Genomic DNA, 19,975 nt, shown 5'->3' with positions numbered 1-19,975 from the left:
CAGTGTCGACACGAACTTGGACCAAGTCTCTGATCAAAAGTAGAACTGTATGGTCTGCTGTGCGCATTATACCATGAAACATGGGAAGTGATGATGAGGCTGCGTGTGGTAAATAAAGTACTTTAGCAATTTGTGCTTTTGGTGACCCTGTACTTTTATAACAAGGTAAGTTCTGCTTGAAAGCAAAGTTTTGGTTATATTTACAATAGCTGGCATAAGAATCCCGATTTTCACCTATTTAAATTTGCTTTTAGCTCTCCAAAACATTTACTTGAAAATTTTCCCCGCATAATTATCGCACCCCCCAACTCAGCGTCAGTTTTCCGCAAAAAAAAGTGTGAGCATTATGCGATTAAATACGGTAGGTAGCTTGGGTGAAGGCAAGCTTCTTCCAGTCACTGTGCCATTCAGCTTGAGCCTCATGGGAAACATGCCAGTTGCGCAGTCTCTTTGCATAGCCCCGCGAGGGTGGCGCAGTGGTTACGGCGCTCGACTGCTGCGCCCAAGAATGCAGGATGGAATCCCGGCCTCGGCGGCCGCTTTTCGATGGAGGCGAAAAGCAAGGCGCCCGTGTGCTGTGCAATGTCAGTGCACGTTAAAGAAACCCAGGTGATCGAAATTTCCGGAGTCCTCAACTACAGCGTCTCTCATAGTCTAAGCCGCTTTGGGACGTTAAACCCCACAAACCAAACCAAACCATCTTTGCATAGCAGCAGCGAAAAAGTTACACGTACAGCTGAAATGCACGTGGCCGAAACACAGCCATAAGCGAATAAGGTTTCCTTGCACCTAATGCACCGCAAGCTACATATCCGATCCAAGTGGTCCAGGAAACTTGATACCTGCACATGTCGTATATGCTACTGCTACATTAGGCGCAGGTCAGCATCTTTGCTAGGCCTCACCTCTCTGGTATTGTCCTCCCATTCGTACAAACCTGCTGTTCATGACAATAAAAGAATCACTGCAACACCTTGATCTCTTGTTGCCTTGGGTAGATAGCAGCAAAAACAGTGTCAAAGAGACAGTTTTTGGGAGACAACTGGGTATGAGAAACTAAATTGAGGAGCACCGTTGTGGCTCGTCTGCTATTTGCAAAACAATTATAAGTCGACTCAGACACTCTTCTCCTTATAGCGTGAAGTTTACAAGTGTGAAGTTTGTGAAAGTGTGAAGTTTACAAGCAGCATGATAAGAATAAAATGCACAGGAAACAAAGCACTATCAGGAAGCTGTGAGATTCTATTTCTTAACACACAGGTTCTTTATTTCTACATTATGAATGTGTTTCCACTGACCACATGCACAATGGATAATCACAGCCCCGAGTAGCTTCCCGAAAATGATGCCATATAAAAAATGAACAGGGACACGAAAGCAGCTGTAGCCGGCTTCGTGTTTCAGGTTGTCTTGCACAGGCCAATAATTGGCGATTCATTGCATCGCAGTTTGCAAATGAGGTGATTCACTGCACAGACTTTAAGAAACAGCTAGAGAAAAAGTCCAGCTCGGCGTTCTTTTACTCTGGCCAAGCTCACCACACGGTCGAAAGACAGAAAGACAACACTGCATGCCTTGTGGTACCCAATATGACGAAAAAGTCGCAAAGCAGCGCAGATCAATGTGGCACAACACTGAAGAACAACGTAGAGAGACCAGGCACCAATGTTCACTGAACACCAGCAAAACATTTTGGGATGTACACCGCAGTCAATAAACGATAGGACATCAATGTTCTGTCCTGTCTACCAGTGCATTTCTCTTTGTTTGATGCTTGCTACGACAGTTGTAACTGTTTACCACATCTCTCAATACTACCACATTAGGTGATCGACTGCCTTGGCTTTAGCCTTCAGGTCGAAGAATTTTTGCACTCAGCCGCCATCACTAACTGTGTACACTAATCCCAAACCTAGCCTGTACATCTTGCTCGCTTTCAGCTCGGCTCTAATTTCCTTGCAGCTAGGAAACTGAATGCTTCGAGGCGTGCCATTGATTCTGCACCACAATATGTAGAGTCTCAAGCCACTAATGTTTAGGCTCGACGGTCAAAGTACTCTTTGCACTTGCCAATCTTGATGGTTGTGCACCATGGTGTGAAATACATTTACTGCACTCCGAAGAAGAGAATGAGATTACACAAGCACCGTGAAAAACTTGTCGCAGCATATCTCGATTTACTGAGCTGGCTGCGTAGCTCCGGACAGTGAGAAAAAGTGGTATGCATGGACAACTGCTAGGTGCAATAAGCACGAAGCACATTTGCCAGCAAGCACTGACAATCTTTCGCATTTCACAGGTGCCAAAAAACTGATCAAAAGCAGCAATTACTGAACTGGTGCACTGTAACCCTTGACCAATAATGTGATTCCAGTAACCTTCACGACACCCTAGAACCTATCCTTGGTTAAATGCATGACACTATAAAGCAAGTCCCAGAGGTGAATATTCTGCCTCACAGACGAAGCTGTCGTGCTCATAGTAGAATACTTTCTGCCGACTGATGCAGTGTCCAACTGCGATGAAGCACATATACAAGCCAATGTTCAAAACTGCAAAACCAATGGCTAGAACAGGTATGAAGTGTCAACAAAAGTGACAATGCCTTCAGGTTAAAATTTTATTGCGGGTTCACTAACGTCAAACTGCAGTTATTTGTACAACACAGAAGGCTGGTGATGACTACAGACCTTTTTTTAACTATTACCAACAGATGTAAAGGAGACAACAGAATGGGAACTATTGAACTGCATGAACTATTGAAATTACACAATAATAATATGGGTCTTGAAGTGAAGAGATGTCTAAGCTGGGTTCACTGATAGTAGTGTAACTGTATGCATTCTTAACACAAAACATCAACATCAACTGCTTCCAAACTACCATTCCTTGATGACAGTGCATTCAGACTTACATTGCAACCAAAAATTACCACAAGCCATCCAAGGTATGGTCCTAATAAACATTATTTTCATGCACATAGCAAGTCCTTTTTTGATAACCATTTCCTCCGCTGTAAGCATATTCAGTATAATGCACATGAAACATGTCTTGACACAGTATATAAGACTATACAGGTTACCGGAGTGGTAAAAGCTAAAAATCTAAAAAGTAAGAGAAATAATCACAAACCAATTTCTGTTATAAGTGAAAAGCTGCGTAAACTGAGAAATGTGACCCTGCCGTACACACAATGAAACAAGTGCCACACATCTCAGTGGGTCACACAGTGGGTCAGGCAAGACAATAGTGATAATGGAACATCAAAGCACATAGAGCATAGAAACCATAATAAAAGGATCACGGCAACACGGGTAGCTCAGAGAGGACCCACGCAATCTGGCGTTCACTACGGTCTTCACACACTGAAAAGACTGGCTGCGATTAAGCTACTTATAAGGCAAAGTTAAAAAAAGGTGGAAAGGGCAGGGGGAGATATTAAGCACCCCGATACTCATGAAAAAAAATGAAGTGCCGTCCTCTCTGTGTGTTGCTGTGCAGCCCGATCAACCAGACACCAATGCCTCTGTGCACCTTCCCTACAACTCTTCCTGGTATTGAAGAAGATGCGTAACGGCATCACAGCCATCAACTCAGAAGGTCACAGTCTTATGTGCAGCTTTGATGACAGTCACCAGGGCTTGACAAACCACCAAAGCTGACGCCACATTTGGAATTTCGCCCAGTAGTGTCCAGTCCCGCAGGACTTCACCGAATTCCATAGACGCTGCCGCTGCCACAAAAGGGGGGGCCTGATCTCACCTACGGAATTTCTGCATCTTTGCCATTAGGACTGAATGGTTAAGTCATGGCGCATCGGTCTGTCAGATGACTATGTCAATGGGTGAAAGGCGGCCGTGTACGCACAGCACACACTTAGCGTCAAACGCGGAGGATTTCGAGGCAGCTGTTGTAGCATATAGCGATCCAGTCTGGCTGCGTGGATGCCCACTGGATCTGGTTGATCTCTCCCTCGGCCGTGTAAGCCAGGATGGGGTCCTCGATGGCCCGGGGCATTTGCTGGATGTCCCAGATGAGGGCCTGGTGGTCGTCCGCTGGAAAAGGCAAGCATAAAAGCATGAGTGTCATCTTGGGTGTTTGAATGAAGCCAACAGTCGGCGAGGCAAAAAAAGTGCAGGATATATATATTTATTTTATTGTAGCTGCTGTTGACCTGAATTAGCACTGTAATGATTTAAGGGTGAAAAACAATTAAATGCAAAGTAGAAGGAAAAAAAAATATGGCCGATTTGAATAGTTAATCAAATACGAAGTAGATGCGTAGAACCGCTTATCACCATTGTACCTTTCATGCCCTACCACACACATCTTTGATTTACACTCTCTCCAATATCTTCCCTAAGCTCACGCAAGAGATGGCCAGCAGTCACAAAGACAAACAGCGCCGACGGTTGCGCTTCTAAAACAAACAGCTCACAAGCCTAAGGCCCAAACATTCCGATCGTTGCCCTTGGTCAGTTGCGCGCGGCCGGCGGTTTCAAAGGAACGTATGTCCAGGCGCCTTCCCAAGAAGACACCGACAGCAGCTCCCTCGGCCGTGCATCCTCCCCAGCCCGTGTTTCGCCACTATTTATGGCTTCCACGCTCTTTCCCCTCAAACCGAGAGACAGCAGTTAGCGCTGAACCCACAACCACTGCTCTTACGCTGTGCTTTTTAACTGCTCTGGCTTGCCTACTTCGCGGCACGGTCGAAGCACGACTTTTCCGAGAATCGGAACGGACCAAACCGCTGGCGTCACCCGTTTTCATGTGTTCCTACATCACTTCTGAAGTGCGACCGCCTGCGCGACCATCATAAATAAACTTGGCCGCCCCTTCGGAATCCCCCCTGCAACAGTGAACCCATGGCTTCGGACAGACACCGGCGAAATCCGTGATTGCGGCTAGTAGTGCTACGCACTAAAACAGTGCACCGATGGTGGGAACGAAACTTCGCACTGATTAACTATGCAAACAGACCTTGATCATTTAGGTGAGGAAAAAAAAAAATTGACATCAACAATTGCAATACTAGGAATGCGACATACAAGCACAGCTCTCTGTGCCACAGACAACTTGGCATTTTTGTCATCACTGGCATGAGTGAGGAACATGCACCCAATCAGTCAACGATACAGTCCCACAGTGGTTCTGGTTGAGCAGTGTAACACAATGGCCAATTGGAGAAATTATGATGATGAATGATGAGCATGATTCCCATAGCTTCCGGTCGAGCAGCAAAAGCTAGTGGCAAATCAGAAGGAGAAGAAGAACCCGTACATATACCAGCGTGGCAGCTTTCTAACAGTTCTAACACACAGACTGCACGACGGCTCACTGTAGCCAAAATTATGCTTATGGCAATATTCATTTATTAAAATTCACGAAAGCTGCCACCGACGGCATTGCGGTCAGTCACCGCAGCCGATGCAAGAGTGGCCGGCGGCGCAGCAGTGAGGCAGTGTATAGCATTCCTTGGCTTTGTACCAGAAAAAACAAATGTTATGGATGGATAAAACTTTATTTAAGCAAAGGAGCTTGGGACTCGCAGATCCCTGGGCCCCCGCATGATCAGGACCACTGCTATGTACTCGTGCAACAGTAGTATGCCTGCACAAGTGTGGAGCCTTCGAGGATGGCGTCGCACGCGAGTGCACCAGGCGACGAATTGCACTGCTCTCTGCCTGCCCTAGTCGTCGCTGGGCCTAGGTGGTTTCGCCGGATGGCACTTCAAAACAGCTCAGACTCAACCAGGGTCTCCAGCAACCACTATTTTCAAAATCCCTGACTTTTGCAGGTTTCCCCGATTATTTCAGGTCAAATTCCCTGACGAGTGAAGAGGCTCAAAAACTTGTAGCTGCTGATAATAATGAGCATAGCTAAATAATTCCCAACAAAAAGCAATTTATTATTCATATTCTGCAGTTGACAATAATGAAAGGATGTTATTAGTGTTAATGGCGGGTAAAAAAGTCGTAAGTTTGCTGAAAATTAAATGTGCACTGATGCCAGCCTCAACAGAGCTCTTTGATACTACCAGTTGCGATATTTCCTATGGGCCCCACGTATAAAAAAAAAAGGCGGTTTTGATTGGTCAAAATTTGGGTGTATATGCCTCGATACGAGGCATCCTAGGTCACAGCCAGTCTCGAAGGGAAGAGTGCTTCTCGTAGCGGGTTCTTAGCGAAAATTCTTTAATATAACAGCCATAGAGGACTACCAGTTGCGATATTTCCTATGGGCCCCACGTATAAAAAAAAAGGCGGTTTTGATTGGTCAAAATTTGGGTGTATATGCCTCGATACGAGGCATCCTAGGTCACAGCCAGTCTCGAAGGGAAGAGTGCTTCTCGTAACGGGTTCTTAGCGAAAATTCTTTAATATAACAGCCATAGAGGATGTGAGTCTTCAAAAATGGCCAAAAATCGATTTTGAGAAAAACTAATTTTCAGAATGTTTATCCTTTCGAGCACCTGCACTCAAGTTATTAGCGCTGAGTTCAGTCAAGAAATGCGATAAAATCGGCTTTCAAAACGTCACGGCATCCACAAAGTGCCCCCAAAAAGAGATATTGTGTTCGAAATTCCCGCGTGCATTGCATCCGACCAATCGCCGCCATCTTAGGCTTGGTTTAAACTGCTCTCTTTGTGTGCAATTTGCGCTACCTCAAAATGGCTTCGCTCAACTGGACTGGCTGCACGCGCTGGTTCCCCGAACACCATTTATGGTCTCTGATTAGCTCCAACGCTGTGCGATTTTGAAGCGTGCCATTCCGCATCTCCCATTGGCTGGCGTGATCACAGCGTTGTTTTTTTTATATTGGTTTCACCGCGCTAACACATTGAACGACAGAAAAGACAAACACCACGGAGCGCGAACTAACAACTGGTTTTAATGGATGAAACGGAAGTCATTTTATACACAAAACGTGGTCGTCATCAAGCAAACATAAGCAACGAGGAAACATTAGGAAACAATCATCGCAGGTAACAAAGGCATACGGCTAGACACACTCATCGCGATAATCTAAGCAAATCAACTTCTTTCGCAGACAACGACAGTGATACGTTGCTGATACACATATCGGCCCCGACGGATTTTATTTCAAACGCTTCTGTGATCTCTCTTTCGCTTTCATTATCAGAATGCGAAATAACAGCGGTTTTTTCAAATTGAGGCTTACATTTGCAGTGCTGGCAATGCGTAGCCAGCTTCCCTGGATGCACGATTGATTTGCAATTGTTAGCATGCTCGTTTAGCCGACATACTTCAATCCGCATGAGAGGGGGATGGAATAAACCACGCCTGTATCGCATTCGACATGTTTCCTCTCATGGTTGGTGGTGCAACGTAGTTTGGGTGTTTCATCGAGTCTGTTTATTTTTGCGCACAACCCCGATAGCTTTTTGGGTGCCGTGAACACCACAGGAACTTCGTGCCTGCCTGCAATCTTTTTTAGACCGTGCGATACTCCGTGTACATACGGGATGACAATCGGACGCGTGATCTTTTTGGAACCTTCAGGGTCATTTTTTTCCTTATTTTTTGCGGTCAATGTTTTTAGGATTTTTTTCTGAAATCGAGGCCAGGAGAATATCAGGGTACCCGCTATCTTTTAACCTTGCAACCTGTTGGATAATTCCTTGCTCTACCTTATGCACGCATGACTTCCTGATGCTCTGAATTATACATGTATTAGCGATGGACCGTTTGGTTAATTTTGAGTGTGCGGAATCAAACCTTAAAATCGCCTTCTCTCCCCTGGTTATTAATTTGTTTGAAACGGCATTCAAGGGACTGAAATTCTCGTTTGAACTGCTGGAACAATCGGTAATTAGGTTTCTGGACCTCGAAATTCATAAGGGCCTAGAGTACACGTGTTGGCTTTACAAGACAAAAGGAGAGAAGGCGATTTTAAGGTATGATTCCGCACACCCAAAATTAATCAAACAGTCCATTGCCAATACCTGTATAATTCAGAGCATCAGGAAGTCATGCGTGCATAAGGTAGAGCAAGGAATTATCCAACAGGTTGCAAGGTTAAAAGATAGCGGGTACCTTGATATTCTCCTGGCCTCGATTTCAGAAAAAAATCCTAAAAACATTGACCGCAAAAAATAAGGAAAAAAATGACCCTGAAGGTTCCAAAAAGATCACGCGTCTGATTGTCATCCCGTATGTACACGGAGTATCGCACGGTCTAAAAAAGATTGCAGGCAGGCACGAAGTTCCTGTGGTGTTCACGGCACCCAAAAAGCTATCGGGGTTGTGCGCAAAAATAAACAGACTCGATGAAACACCCAAACTACGTTGCACCACCAACCATGAAAGGAAACACGTCGAATGCGATACAGGCGTGGTTTATTCCATCCCCCTCGCATGCGGATTGAAGTATGTCAGCCAAACGGGTCGGTGCATAAACAAAAGGCTAAACGAGCATGCTAACAATTGCAAATCAAACGCGCATCCAGGGAAGCTGGCTACGCATTGCCAGCACTGCAAATGCAAGCCTCAATTTGAAAAAACCGCTGTTATTTCGCATTCTGATAATAAAACCGAAAGAGAGATCACAGAAGCGTTTGAAATAAAATCCGCCGGGGCCGATATGTGTATCAGCAACGTATCACTGTCGTTGTCTGCGAAAGAAGTTGATTTGCTTAGATTATCACGATGAGTGTGTCTAGCCGTATGCCTTTGTTACCTGCGATGATTGTTTCCTAATGTTTCCTCGTTGCTTATGTTTGCTTGATGACGACCACGTTTTGTGTATAAAATGACTTCCGTTTCATCCATTAAAACCAGTTGTTAGTTCGCGCTCCGTGGTGTTTGTCTTTTCTGTCGTTCAATGTGTTAGCGCGGTGAAACCAATATGAATAACCAACTAGGCCCAATTCTCGCCATTTTAGCGTTTTTTTTTCTTGCTGTTTTGCATTCGCCGCCATAGCCACCGCTTCATGCGCGTCTCCATTGCGCTCATGTTTCTGGATGCACTGCTTTGTGCAGTTTTTCCTTGCGACCGAGATGCCGGAAAACAGTACATTGTAACCGTACACACAGCGAGCCTTTGGAAGCCATAAGAAACGGGCGAGGAACAGAAACCAGAAGACGTCGATCACAAGCGTGCTATCGGGACAGTTGAGTTACAGCCGGTGCCAGACTTGTTAGATGTGTAGGGGACATCAACCACGCTGTTCAACGACAACACCACGGGTTCAAGTTACAGCGCAGATTGCATCCCAGATCACGGCATACTTTGAGTTGAAGCCGCCGCCGCGTACTACTCTACACTGAGCCGGCGCACTGAAAGGTCGGCACAAAGTCCGTTCTGTCGGGAAAGTCCACGACCCAATGCGAGTTTCACCTCGACGTTAGCGCGGAATGCGATGCCGGTACCGAGTTCGTGAATGTGGACATGAACGTGTTAAGCAATTTTATCGCGCATGCGAAGTGTAGAGCCTGCGGCGAGATCGTGAAGACGTGAGCAGTCAAACAGTGGAGTGCCACAACGGACCTCAGCTGTAGCTCAGCTCGCCGATCGCTTTCGCGCTGGCCACTGCTTTTTGTTGCGTACTACTCCAACGTAGCACTTCCAAATATTTTATTGAGTACCAACTCATGTGCATATTGGTTCTTCAATTGTTGCAGCTCAGAAATGCGCTGTCAGTTATATCGCGCATCGCCTTGCGGTGCAACCACGCGCTCAGCACAAAAAAGAAAAAAAAAAAAAAAAGAAATGCCTGAATAACATACTTGCTGTGCGCTAGCTTAAAATAAAAATGCACTGCAGAATATATCGCGTCATTTTCCCTGACTTAGCAAAATTTTTTACGGTTTCCCTGACATTTCCCGGTGCATAAAATTTCTCTGACAATTACCGGTTTTGCCGGTTGCTAGACACCCTGCTCAACGCTGTAATAAAAGTTTGTTTTCCATCACCACCTTATAGGAAGCCTATCATATAATAAAATAAGCTCGATAAAACGTGTGTACAGCGACTGTCGTCAATCGGCTTATTTTGCTCTCCACAAGCAGCACTGACGACTGTTCCGGGCCACTTGCAGCATTGCTCGGCGCACCGGGTCAGACCAGCGCTTCGTAGTGTCGGCTGGGCAGACAGAGCAGGGTATTCTGTATACCACGCCTTGGGTCTTTTCTTTAAGGTGAGCGTCCTTGGGCGGGCCCAGCCTCATATATAGGTGAAACGAGAAACTTCGCAGGAAGAATGAAACAGCACAGAGCGGACGTCTAACAAATGCACAGTCAATGCAGCGCGGTGGCCGAACACTGCGAGACATGCGACCATAAAATTGACTTTGACAGAACGATTACACTGGATACTGAAGCTAATACACGCAGGAGGAGGCTTTTACTTGAGTCGTGGCATATTCAGCGAATACCGGGGAATGTTAATCGCTCTTTGGACACCCTTCCCTCTTCATACATTCATAGACTACGGCCACTGACCTGGAAATCGTTGACACAAGGCCTTAAAAAGACAAGCTGTGCCTCGGAGTCACACCATGATGAAGGAGCCGAGTTGGCTCCGAAACGTCATGATTTTCTGTTAAAGAACTTGGTTGGAGTCATTGACCTTTACCTTAAAATTAAATTCTCCAACGTTTTCCTTTGAGACAACATCAGATAAAGTTGAAAGCTATGCAAGCACAGATGAGACCTGAAAGACATTGATGAATGTGTGGGCGGTGAGGGAGAAAATTCACGCTAGGGAAAACTGGGGCGGCAACTGGAAGTCTATGAATCGAACATAACATATTGATGTCCCAGCGCCCAGCTGTTTTCATCGCTTTTATTTTTTTCTGGTGTCATGGAACATTGAGTTGTTGTTGTGTTGGGTTTTTTGGTGCGGAAGCAACTAAGGCTATCATGCGCCAAGAGCAAGGTTAATTTGTTTTGTGATAAAAGGGGGAAAACGGGTGTGTTTAAACTAAAGTTTGTTTAGAAAGTCTCCTTTTAGGAAGCGGGTTGCGTAGGTTTTTCTAGCACATAAGCTGCTAACGCAATGATGTGGAAAGCATGAGGTTTTAACTTGTTTACTGATGCACCCTTGCTTTATACTACAGTTTGTGCAAGAAATCTGCTTCCCTTTTGCCTAAAATCAGGTTTGGGTGAAAAGGAATGTGTTGTTTGTAAAATGAGGTAAAATATTTTTTTTTCTTAGTGTTTAGAGACCTGTGCATGAGAATAAAACGTGGCTAATAGTTGTTTTCCACATTTTTCGCATTGAGGCTTTTTGTTGTTTTTTTGTCAGCAGAAAATTGTGTGTCAGGTGTGTGTGTTCAATGCAAAGGCGGCATAGTATTACTTCTATGAAACGTTCCTGATGCCGGCACGACATCCATTCTCCCAAAATGGGCTTTACTAAGTGTAATTTGTTATTCACTTCACTATTCCAGGAAGACTGCCATTTTCTTTTTTTTGCAATGTACAAGTTTCATACAGTCTTTGAGGATCACTGAGTTGGGGGGGGGGGGGGTAGGGGGGGGAAGAGGCGGAGCGCCATTTTTAATCACTGATATCTCTGGTGTTAAAATGAAGCTAGCTCGTAAATTCCTAAAACGAAGTGGCTAGGGGGACATCTTATAGTTGTCCATCAATTACGCCGATGGCGACCAGGGGTGGAAGCAGGCTCGAGCATTCCTTTTTATACAAGTGAGATGCTTTTCCAACTTCGCACTCATCTCCGACAAGGCAAACGGCCAAAGCATGTAAACATGTATAATATAACACAGGCTGACTTGAGCAATAACTTGGAACAGACTAGCACAGCTTGACCTAAACTGTTTGCCTATTTTGACTTGATAGATTTGAATGTCAAGTCGACCGCTTTGATGCCCTCGTGCAGCGCCACTAATTTAGAGTTCAGATTAAGGGGCACGACATTTCCGCTCTCTATCTTGTGCATATCTTTATTGATCCTATACCTGTGCTGATAAATTCCTGACCGATAGTCAGTAGTGGGTTCAGTAAAGACAGATGGCACTGAGGGGTAACCTTTGCATCCTTCAGCTTTTTTACTTCACTGCCTCCTGCCAATGCCGTATTTACTCGCATAATGCTCGCACTCGCGTAATACTCGCACCCTTAACATTGGGCATAAAAAATCAAAATTTTTTTTCCCTCGCATAATCATCGCACCAACAATATCACCACCATGAGAGTCGTCTGCTAGTAGTAACAAGCGCCATCTTTGGAGCGCTACTGAATCTAGCTTCCCTCGTTGTGTGCACGCACTACCAGGCGGCGATAGCGTACTCGGGCATATCATCATCATCAGTTATGCTCGTTATGTTTTTGTTTGTTTACCTCCATGATGCTCATAGTCACCATTTTGTGAGGTGTCTCCGCGTCTCTTTGTCATTGTTCCTTCGTTCCGTCCGTGTTACTTGCTTTGTTCTACCGTCTACCGTGTTCTTGATGCCGCATCGCAGTGGGGCGGTAAGCAAATTATACAGTTGCTTTTAAGCTGAAAGCTTTTGAGTACGGGCTACAGCATAGAAAGCACGCTGCTAGCAGGCCCTTCGGCATCAACGAGTTCTGTATAGTGCGCTACTGGAGACAGCGATTGCAGTGTCGATATGGACTCGGATCAAGTCTCTGATTGAGAGCTGTGAGCATAATACCACGGAATGCGGGGAGTGATGATGAGGCTGCGTGCGGTAAATAAAGTGCTTTAGCAATTCGTGGTTCTGGTGACCCTGTACTTTTATAACAGGGTAAGTTCTGCTTGAAAGTACTGTTATGAAGTATTTACAATAGCTGACCTAAGAATCCTGCTTCACACCTATATATATTTGCATTTAGCACTTCAAAATATTTGCTTAAAATTTCCCCTGCATATTTATCGCACCCCCCAACTTACCATCAATTTTCCGCAAAAAGAAGTGCGAGCATTATGCGAGTAAATACGGTAAATACGGCGAGTTTGCTTGAGCAATGCCGGAGCTTAATTTTGGCGATAGGCCCTGTATGGCTATCCAACACACTTGGGAGGCTTTCCTAGTGATTGACACCTTAGACATGTCCATTACACTTCAATTATGATTTTGTCTGCCGTAGGCCTGACATGCTTGTCACTGACAGACAGGCTCGATGGGGAAGTATCTGGTTGTTTTCATGGCGAAAACATTACAATAACTCATGCAGCTTTTGCAGTTGGACAAGTTTCCTAACGGCTCACACTAGTTTGTGCTATTTGCTTTGCTTGCTGCTCTCGCTTCTCTCTTCATCGGTGGTTCAAAATGCTGGGAGAAGGTGCTATATGCCACATGCACAGTGGATTTTTTTTCGCAATTAGTTCCCTCCAATAAATTGTGGCTGATACTAAAGTTATTTGCGGACAAATATTTATTATACTCCACGCTTTCCCGGCTTTCAAAAATTTTGTTCGTACAGTTGAACCCCGCAATAACGAAAACCGCAAGTACGAATTTCTCGATGAAACGAAATAGTTTAGTGGCCCCGGCCAACGTTCATAAGATTCAATGCATTTCATCTCTCTCAACAACGAAACGCTTTCAGACTTCAATCCCGCAACAACGAAGGTTTCTCAAGTAGCAGTCCACACATTTTTTTCGTGCGTAAGCCATTGCAGGAAATTAAATCACTGGAATGCGTTTTAGTACACCAGTTTTAACATTTTTGGCGCTTCCACGCTACCAACAAGCACATTTACGCACGCGGCCATGCTTGTTTACAAGTTGCTGATGATGATGACTGCGCGCTTGTCGTTTGAAAAACAAAAACACTAATTTGGCGGGCTATGATTTGTTGGCAACCAGTTCAAATGGGCATGTCCGTGATGAGTTATTTTTTTGTTGCCAAAATTTTTCTGTACAGCGTGATGACGGGCAATGGTTTTTGTTTCTTTAAATTTTTTATTCTCTTATGTTTAACTTGTGGCTTTGCCGCGCCAGAGGGCAGCGCCACCATTACCATCATCGTATCGCCATCATGAATGTTTGTTGTTTTCTCCATGCCAGCAGGCCACGCATTCACTGTTTCTTTGTCTGGCGAGCCGACGTTGCCGTACCGACGTGCTGACAAGATGCCTCCTCCGACCAAAAAGCGGAAGTTCTTGACGCTTCAGGAGAAGGCTGAACTCATCGCACAAGCTTCCAAAGGAAGGAAGAAGATGGATATTGCGGAAGAGTTTGGAATTCCGTGCAGTTCGCTGTCTACCATACTGAAGTGCAAAGACAGCATCTTGGCTGCCCTGAAGAATGGAGCACGTGCGCAGCACAAGACGGTTACAACAGCGTCTTTTGAAGATGTCGACAAGGCTGTGTATGCCTGGTTTTTAGAACAGAGAGCCAACAAGGTGCCGCTGTCCGGGGCCTTAGTGCAGCAGAAAGCCCTCGGCTTCGCTTGCCTATTAGGGCACGACAATTTCAAGGCGAGTGCCGGTTGGCTGAGCCGTTTCAAGGCAAGGCATAATATTGTTGCTAAAGTGCTTTCGGGTGAATCTGCAAGCGTCGATGCGGAATCGGCATCAACTTGGATGCGAAAGACGTACGAAGGCATCGAAGCCGAATACAAGCCCTGCGACATTTACAACGCCGATGAAACTGGCCTGTTCTATGAAATGCTGCCATCAAAAACATTGGAACTAAAAGGGCAGCGATGCCATGGTGGAAAGCAAAGCAAAAAACGCATCACGATTTTGTTGTGTTCCAACATGGACGGCTCCGATAAGCGTCCGCTCCTCGTCATCGGCCGCAGTAAAAAGCCGCGTTGCTTTAAAGGGGGTCGCAGGCTGCCCGTGCAATACACAGCCAACCATAAATCCTGGATGACCCGCGCCATCTTTGGGAGTTGGCTGGCCGCCTTTGATGGAGATATGCGAAAGGCAGGATGGTTTGTGTGCCTGTTCTTGTATAATTGCAGTGCACATCACGTTGATGACAAAGCTTTGACCAACATCCGCCTGATATTTTTTCCCCCGAACTGTACCTCCGTGATTCAGCCCTTGGACCAAGGTGTGATACGAAGTGTTAAGTGCGCGTACCGAGGGAGGCTTCTTCAACGGCTGCTCTTGAACATTGAGATGAAGCGCCCGTTGGAAGTTGATCTGTTCATGGCCCTGGAAATGGTGGCCGCGGCGTGGACGGCAACAAGAGCAACTATTGTTCAAAACTCGTTCCAGTACGCGGGGTTTGCTACTGAGCAGCTCGCACCCGCCGCATCGCCAGGGTCGCAGCTGTCAGAAGAAAGGGCCGCACTGGTTAGCGCATGGCAGGAGCTGCGCGGTGTCGACGAGACTGTGCCGGAGGCGTTGGACGACTTCCTCTTTGTGGATGAAAATGTAATTGTCCATGAGGAATTGACAGATGACACCATCATCAAGAATGTGTGCAGCATAACTGAGGAGAGTGACGACGAAGGCGACGACGATCAGCTCGAGAAAAAGGAGGCAAGTCCGCGGGATGTGCTCGATGCTCTCGACACCTTACGTTCGTTCATCGGTGCTCACGATGACGATATTACAATGGAAAGCCTGCTCAGTTGCGAGAGCAGAGTTTTGACGCTGCTGCAAAGCAAGAAGAGGCAAACATCAATTACAGACTTTTTTAAATAAAGTTGCGCTTCCGCAGGTTCAGGTTCGTACTTATTCATCTGTACAGTCCCGTTTTCGCGATAACGAAATTCTCGCAAGAACGAAAAATTTTCTCGCCCCCGGCAATTTCGTTATTGCGGGGTTCAACTGTATTAAGCCCCATGCAAGATGGAGTATGCATCTGCCGATGCACTGCCGTCACACTCCCATGTTCAGCTAACTTTGGTAGTACAACACCGTGACAGCCAGTTTGGAGTGGTATTGGAGCAGGGTGGAGCAGAATGGAGCAAATGAAGCAGCACTTCTACTCCTGCGCTGCTCACACTGCATCATCCAAACCAATCATACCATCAAAGAAAATGCATCATCCAAACCAGCCATTATTGAAACATTTAATGGCTGAAAAGGAGCGGAGACACTTCATAAAAATGCCAACTAGTATTTTCTGCCATAAAGTGTGAATAGCTGCTTTCAAAGGGCTCGCAGAATTCCCTCCACATTTGCCTTGTCCTTGATGTGGTGGCAATTACACAACAAATACTCTCCAATGACAGCAAGACAAGGCGAGCAAAGACAAATTTCTCGCTGTTTCAGGATGCTTTGCCCCCTTACACCACTGCACTGTGGAGATGCCATCTCGATGACCGAATTTTGCCATGTTCCTGGTCTTCGTGCTTCGATCTCCCTACCCTGCCAGCTCTTGTGTTAGCGCATAGTTGTTTTCAGATGCTTGACCCCCATGACGTTAAGGCACAGCCAAAAAGCCATGTCGTGTCTGTGCGGAAACAGATTTCTTACATGTTGGCACACTGACGTTCAATGATGCATTGCCTCTTTGCACCTAGGCACTGTAGGTACATTCTGCCATTTTCCAGAATTTCATGTCATGCGCACACAGGTTTGGCTCGCTTGTTTGCTAGCATGTGTGCAGTTGATTTCCAAATGCATTACACAATCACCAATTGTCAAAATTTTGAACACATAACCAGGAAATCGCATTATCTGGGAATGTATTAACCGGGAGAGAAATGGTTTCATTCTATGGTAGATTTTTTGTTGCCTATGACATCGAGAATAAAAATCAAACTGTAAGAAGTGGGAACATATCAATGAGGTTCTGCCGTATTGCCCACAAACAGGGAATATTCCCGTGGTTATTCGACTGAACAAACCCTCCCCAAACACAACAACCGCCATGCAGCTGATCGCGGTCTGGAGAAATCAGCGCAACGGCCAACTCACCAGCCGTGCAGATGTGGCAGGACGAGTGGGGTGCCCAGGCGATGCCGTTGACGCACGCCCTGTGATTGTTGAGCCGGGCAACGGGCGTGCACGGCACCCGCACGTCCAGGATTATCACCTGGACAAGGCACACACCACTCTTGCAATCTGCTTGTGACCATAAAAAAGAAGAAACGTCATCGTAACTGCCAGCCGTGTACATCCGCACTATGGCCTGTAGCTGCGCCGCAGCAGTGTTCCCTTTTCAGCCATTAAACTTCGCAGTATACTTTTATTAAATTCCTCCTGCGCACCATGAGCCACCAATGAAATTTCGTTGCGTTGAAAGTGCGCCAGAACTATTTTGTTATACAGGGGCTGAAAATGCACAGTGTTCTATGGGAGCAAAGTTATAGAAACTGAAGTATACTTCATTACATCGAAAATTCTGTTACACTGAAGTTCGTTACATTGAGGTTTAACTGTATCGCAAAAGGACACACGCAACATGGCATGCCGGAAAGCTGCCACAGCTGCAACGCAACTGTCCACGTCTGTAGTGCGTAGATTTTTATGGGAGCTTTGACGGGACTCGCTCATCAAAATGTACCTGTTGGGGAAACACAGGTTCCAGGAACATAAGTGCGGACGCCAACTGTATAACCGTACCACTGCTTAGCAGACAGGTGATGATATAGCAGAGGGATAAAGCAACGTGCATTGGTGAAGACAAAATAACCGACAGTCACTAGAGTAACAGAGTAGATTCAAAGACAAGGCAAGCGTAGCAGGGAGTGACTGAAGGTTAGATGAGTGGATAAGATTAGGAAGTTTGAAAGGGTGTGAGGTGGATGTGGCTGGCACAGCAACCGGTTTAACTGGAAGAATATGTGACAGGCCTGCAGTGGGTATAGTCTAGCTGGTGATCACGATGATGAGGAACACTTCAAAATAAATTTAATTTGGAAAGTTAGCATTGTTCAACAGAGAGTATGGGCTAACATAGTGCAGGGAAATACCGTGACATTCAGGTGACATTGAGATGGCCAAGAAGGTCCACCACAATCTAGAGTTAGCAAAGAATGAGGTAAAGAAATTGCACTTCTGTCTTTTTTTCAAAGGAAGAAAGCCAGACAAAGGATTGATACAAGAATGCAAAAACAAATGATGCAAGAGAGCAGAAGAAAGCAAGGATAGGAATTAAAAAGGGGTGCCAGGAGGTAAAAAAGAAAAACTAGAGGGAAGAGAACTGATGGAGGAACAAATGAACCACGGGACAGGAAAGAAGAGAGAGGGAGAGCAAGGTGACAGAAAAAAGGAAATTTATGAAAAGGGAGAAAAGGAACAGCAACAAAGCACCAAGGCAAAGAAAGAAGTAAAAAAAGAGGAGGCCTCTCCGCAGTGGTCTAGAGGGATGAGTATCTGCCAGGAATGCAACTGGTGTCGAGGTTGATCCCCACCGCTGCTCAGCACACATCAGCTTTATGATGGATACCTAGCACAATCAATACAAGCTATTCTCCGTCTAGCGTCTAGGCTTCTGCTGGCCTGAAGCCATCAATGAGCCACCCAAAATCAAATCGTCATAAAGAGAGAGAGAGAGACAGAGAGAAAGACTAGCAGCCACCCACCTCACAGGCGTCCATGGCAAAGGTGGCGAGGTAGTTGGGGTCTTGCTTGTTCCAGGCGAGGCGAAGCAGGGGCTGGTGCTGGGGGTCCTCGTAGATGATGGTCGAGTGCTCCAGGTGGCGCAGGTCGAACATGCGCACCGAGCCGTCCGCCCCGACGCTGGCAAACATGTCCCGGCCGCCACCCGCTCGCGAGAACGCTATGTCATACACTTCCTTGTCGTGCGCGATGAGTTGCGTCTTGACGTGACCAGACACAGCACCGCCGCCCGCCATGGCACGCCCCACCACCTGGCCGGTCTGGATACGAGAGCGCCACACAACGGTGAATCGCAGAAAAGCAAGATCAGGATGAGAACAAGAAAATGTTTTTAGCTAACAATGTCCGAACCTCTTCAGGTAACAGAGAGAACATACAGTAAAGCCTCACGGGAATTAAAAAAAAATGTCCAAATTATCCGAATGTCGAATTATCGAATGAGCAACAAAAATCTCATGTGAATTTTTTTCTATTGCATACCTCTACTTCGTGAAGAAGTCAAAATGCTCCTTTGCTTTTTCGCGGAAAGCTGGGCAGTGAGGACTAGTTTGTGAACATGAGGCAACCCTTTTAGGGCGAGCGTGTTGCCAGGTGCATCATAACAGAAGTCCTCTAAAATTGCGAGACCATCCGCGACTTCTGTAGCGGTACGATGCACCGGGGGCTCATCATTGTTGAGCGAGCCCTCTTCGCGAGACGCCTCATCTGCCACACAGAGGGCATCACTGATTCTCTCATCATCACTTACGTGTTTATACAATTGTAGGTCCATCCCCCTTTTAAATTCAAAAATCCGAAGTTGGGGGATTGATTTACAACCGAAACAAAAGCATGGAACTGATAACAAGAGCAAGAAAATAACCATATAGGGAGTCTACGGCGAATTTGTTTGCTCTACGGCTTTAAGTGCAACATTCAGCTACAGTGTGTGCTTCTCAGGAATAATTTTTTTACTTTTACTGGGCAGCACAAGCTGCAGCTGCGGGAGTGTCGATAGTTTATGGAAGAGTTGCTGTTCGAATCGCGGCGACACTCACTTTGTGCACGTCAGTCTCGTCAGGTCACACGACACGGCGGCACATCCAGGGAGTGCCGATGGTTGATGGAAGAGCCGACACAAATCATTCATTTAGTTCGGGCTCATTTCGCGTTCGCAATTTTAACTTTACGACCAGCTACATGCTTCGTCACAAGCTCTCCAGTCCAAGAAGCACTCGGCGCTTGTTCCGTGCAGCGTTCAAAGAGGCGGCTATTATTTATGCCGGAGAAACAACTGCGCTATAGGCCGCAAGTTTGAAGCTTCTAAATGGGTTATGCGGGAGTGGCGGTGGTAGCGGGGCAGCGAGACAAAATGTTGAACTTTGATGCAAAGCTGAGGCCTCCAAGGGATACAGATGGTATGCTATCCAGAGCTTGGAGGCCCAGCTTGCCGCGTATATAGCAGAAATGCACGATTTGTAAGTGGAGACGAGTTGTATAGCAAGGCAATAAATTTTCATTGTCGAGAGTATCC

At 46.1% G+C, this 19,975-nt stretch overlaps 1 protein-coding gene across 1 annotated transcript in view; it reads right to left on the bottom strand.

Moving 5' to 3' along the window:
* Window positions 1–1,240: 1,240 nt before the first annotated feature.
* The window catches only part of wap (DDB1 and CUL4 associated factor wap), a 32,555-nt gene continuing 13,820 nt past the window's right edge, over window positions 1,241–19,975 (bottom strand). The window contains exons 5-7 of the mRNA XM_084576295.1: window positions 18,426–18,722; window positions 16,816–16,933; window positions 1,241–4,055 (exon numbers count right to left, since the gene is read on the bottom strand). Of these exons, the coding sequence (XP_084432421.1) occupies window positions 3,883–4,055; window positions 16,816–16,933; window positions 18,426–18,722 (588 nt within the window). The 3' untranslated portion in view covers window positions 1,241–3,882. The remainder of the gene's footprint in view (window positions 4,056–16,815; window positions 16,934–18,425; window positions 18,723–19,975) is intronic.

The sequence above is a fragment of the Amblyomma maculatum genome, chromosome 8, assembly GCF_055883805.1.
Source record: "Amblyomma maculatum isolate TAMU_Amacu chromosome 8, ASM5588380v1, whole genome shotgun sequence".
NCBI lineage: Eukaryota > Metazoa > Arthropoda > Arachnida > Ixodida > Ixodidae > Amblyomma > Amblyomma maculatum.
This window is presented reverse-complemented; position numbering and strand designations above follow the sequence as displayed.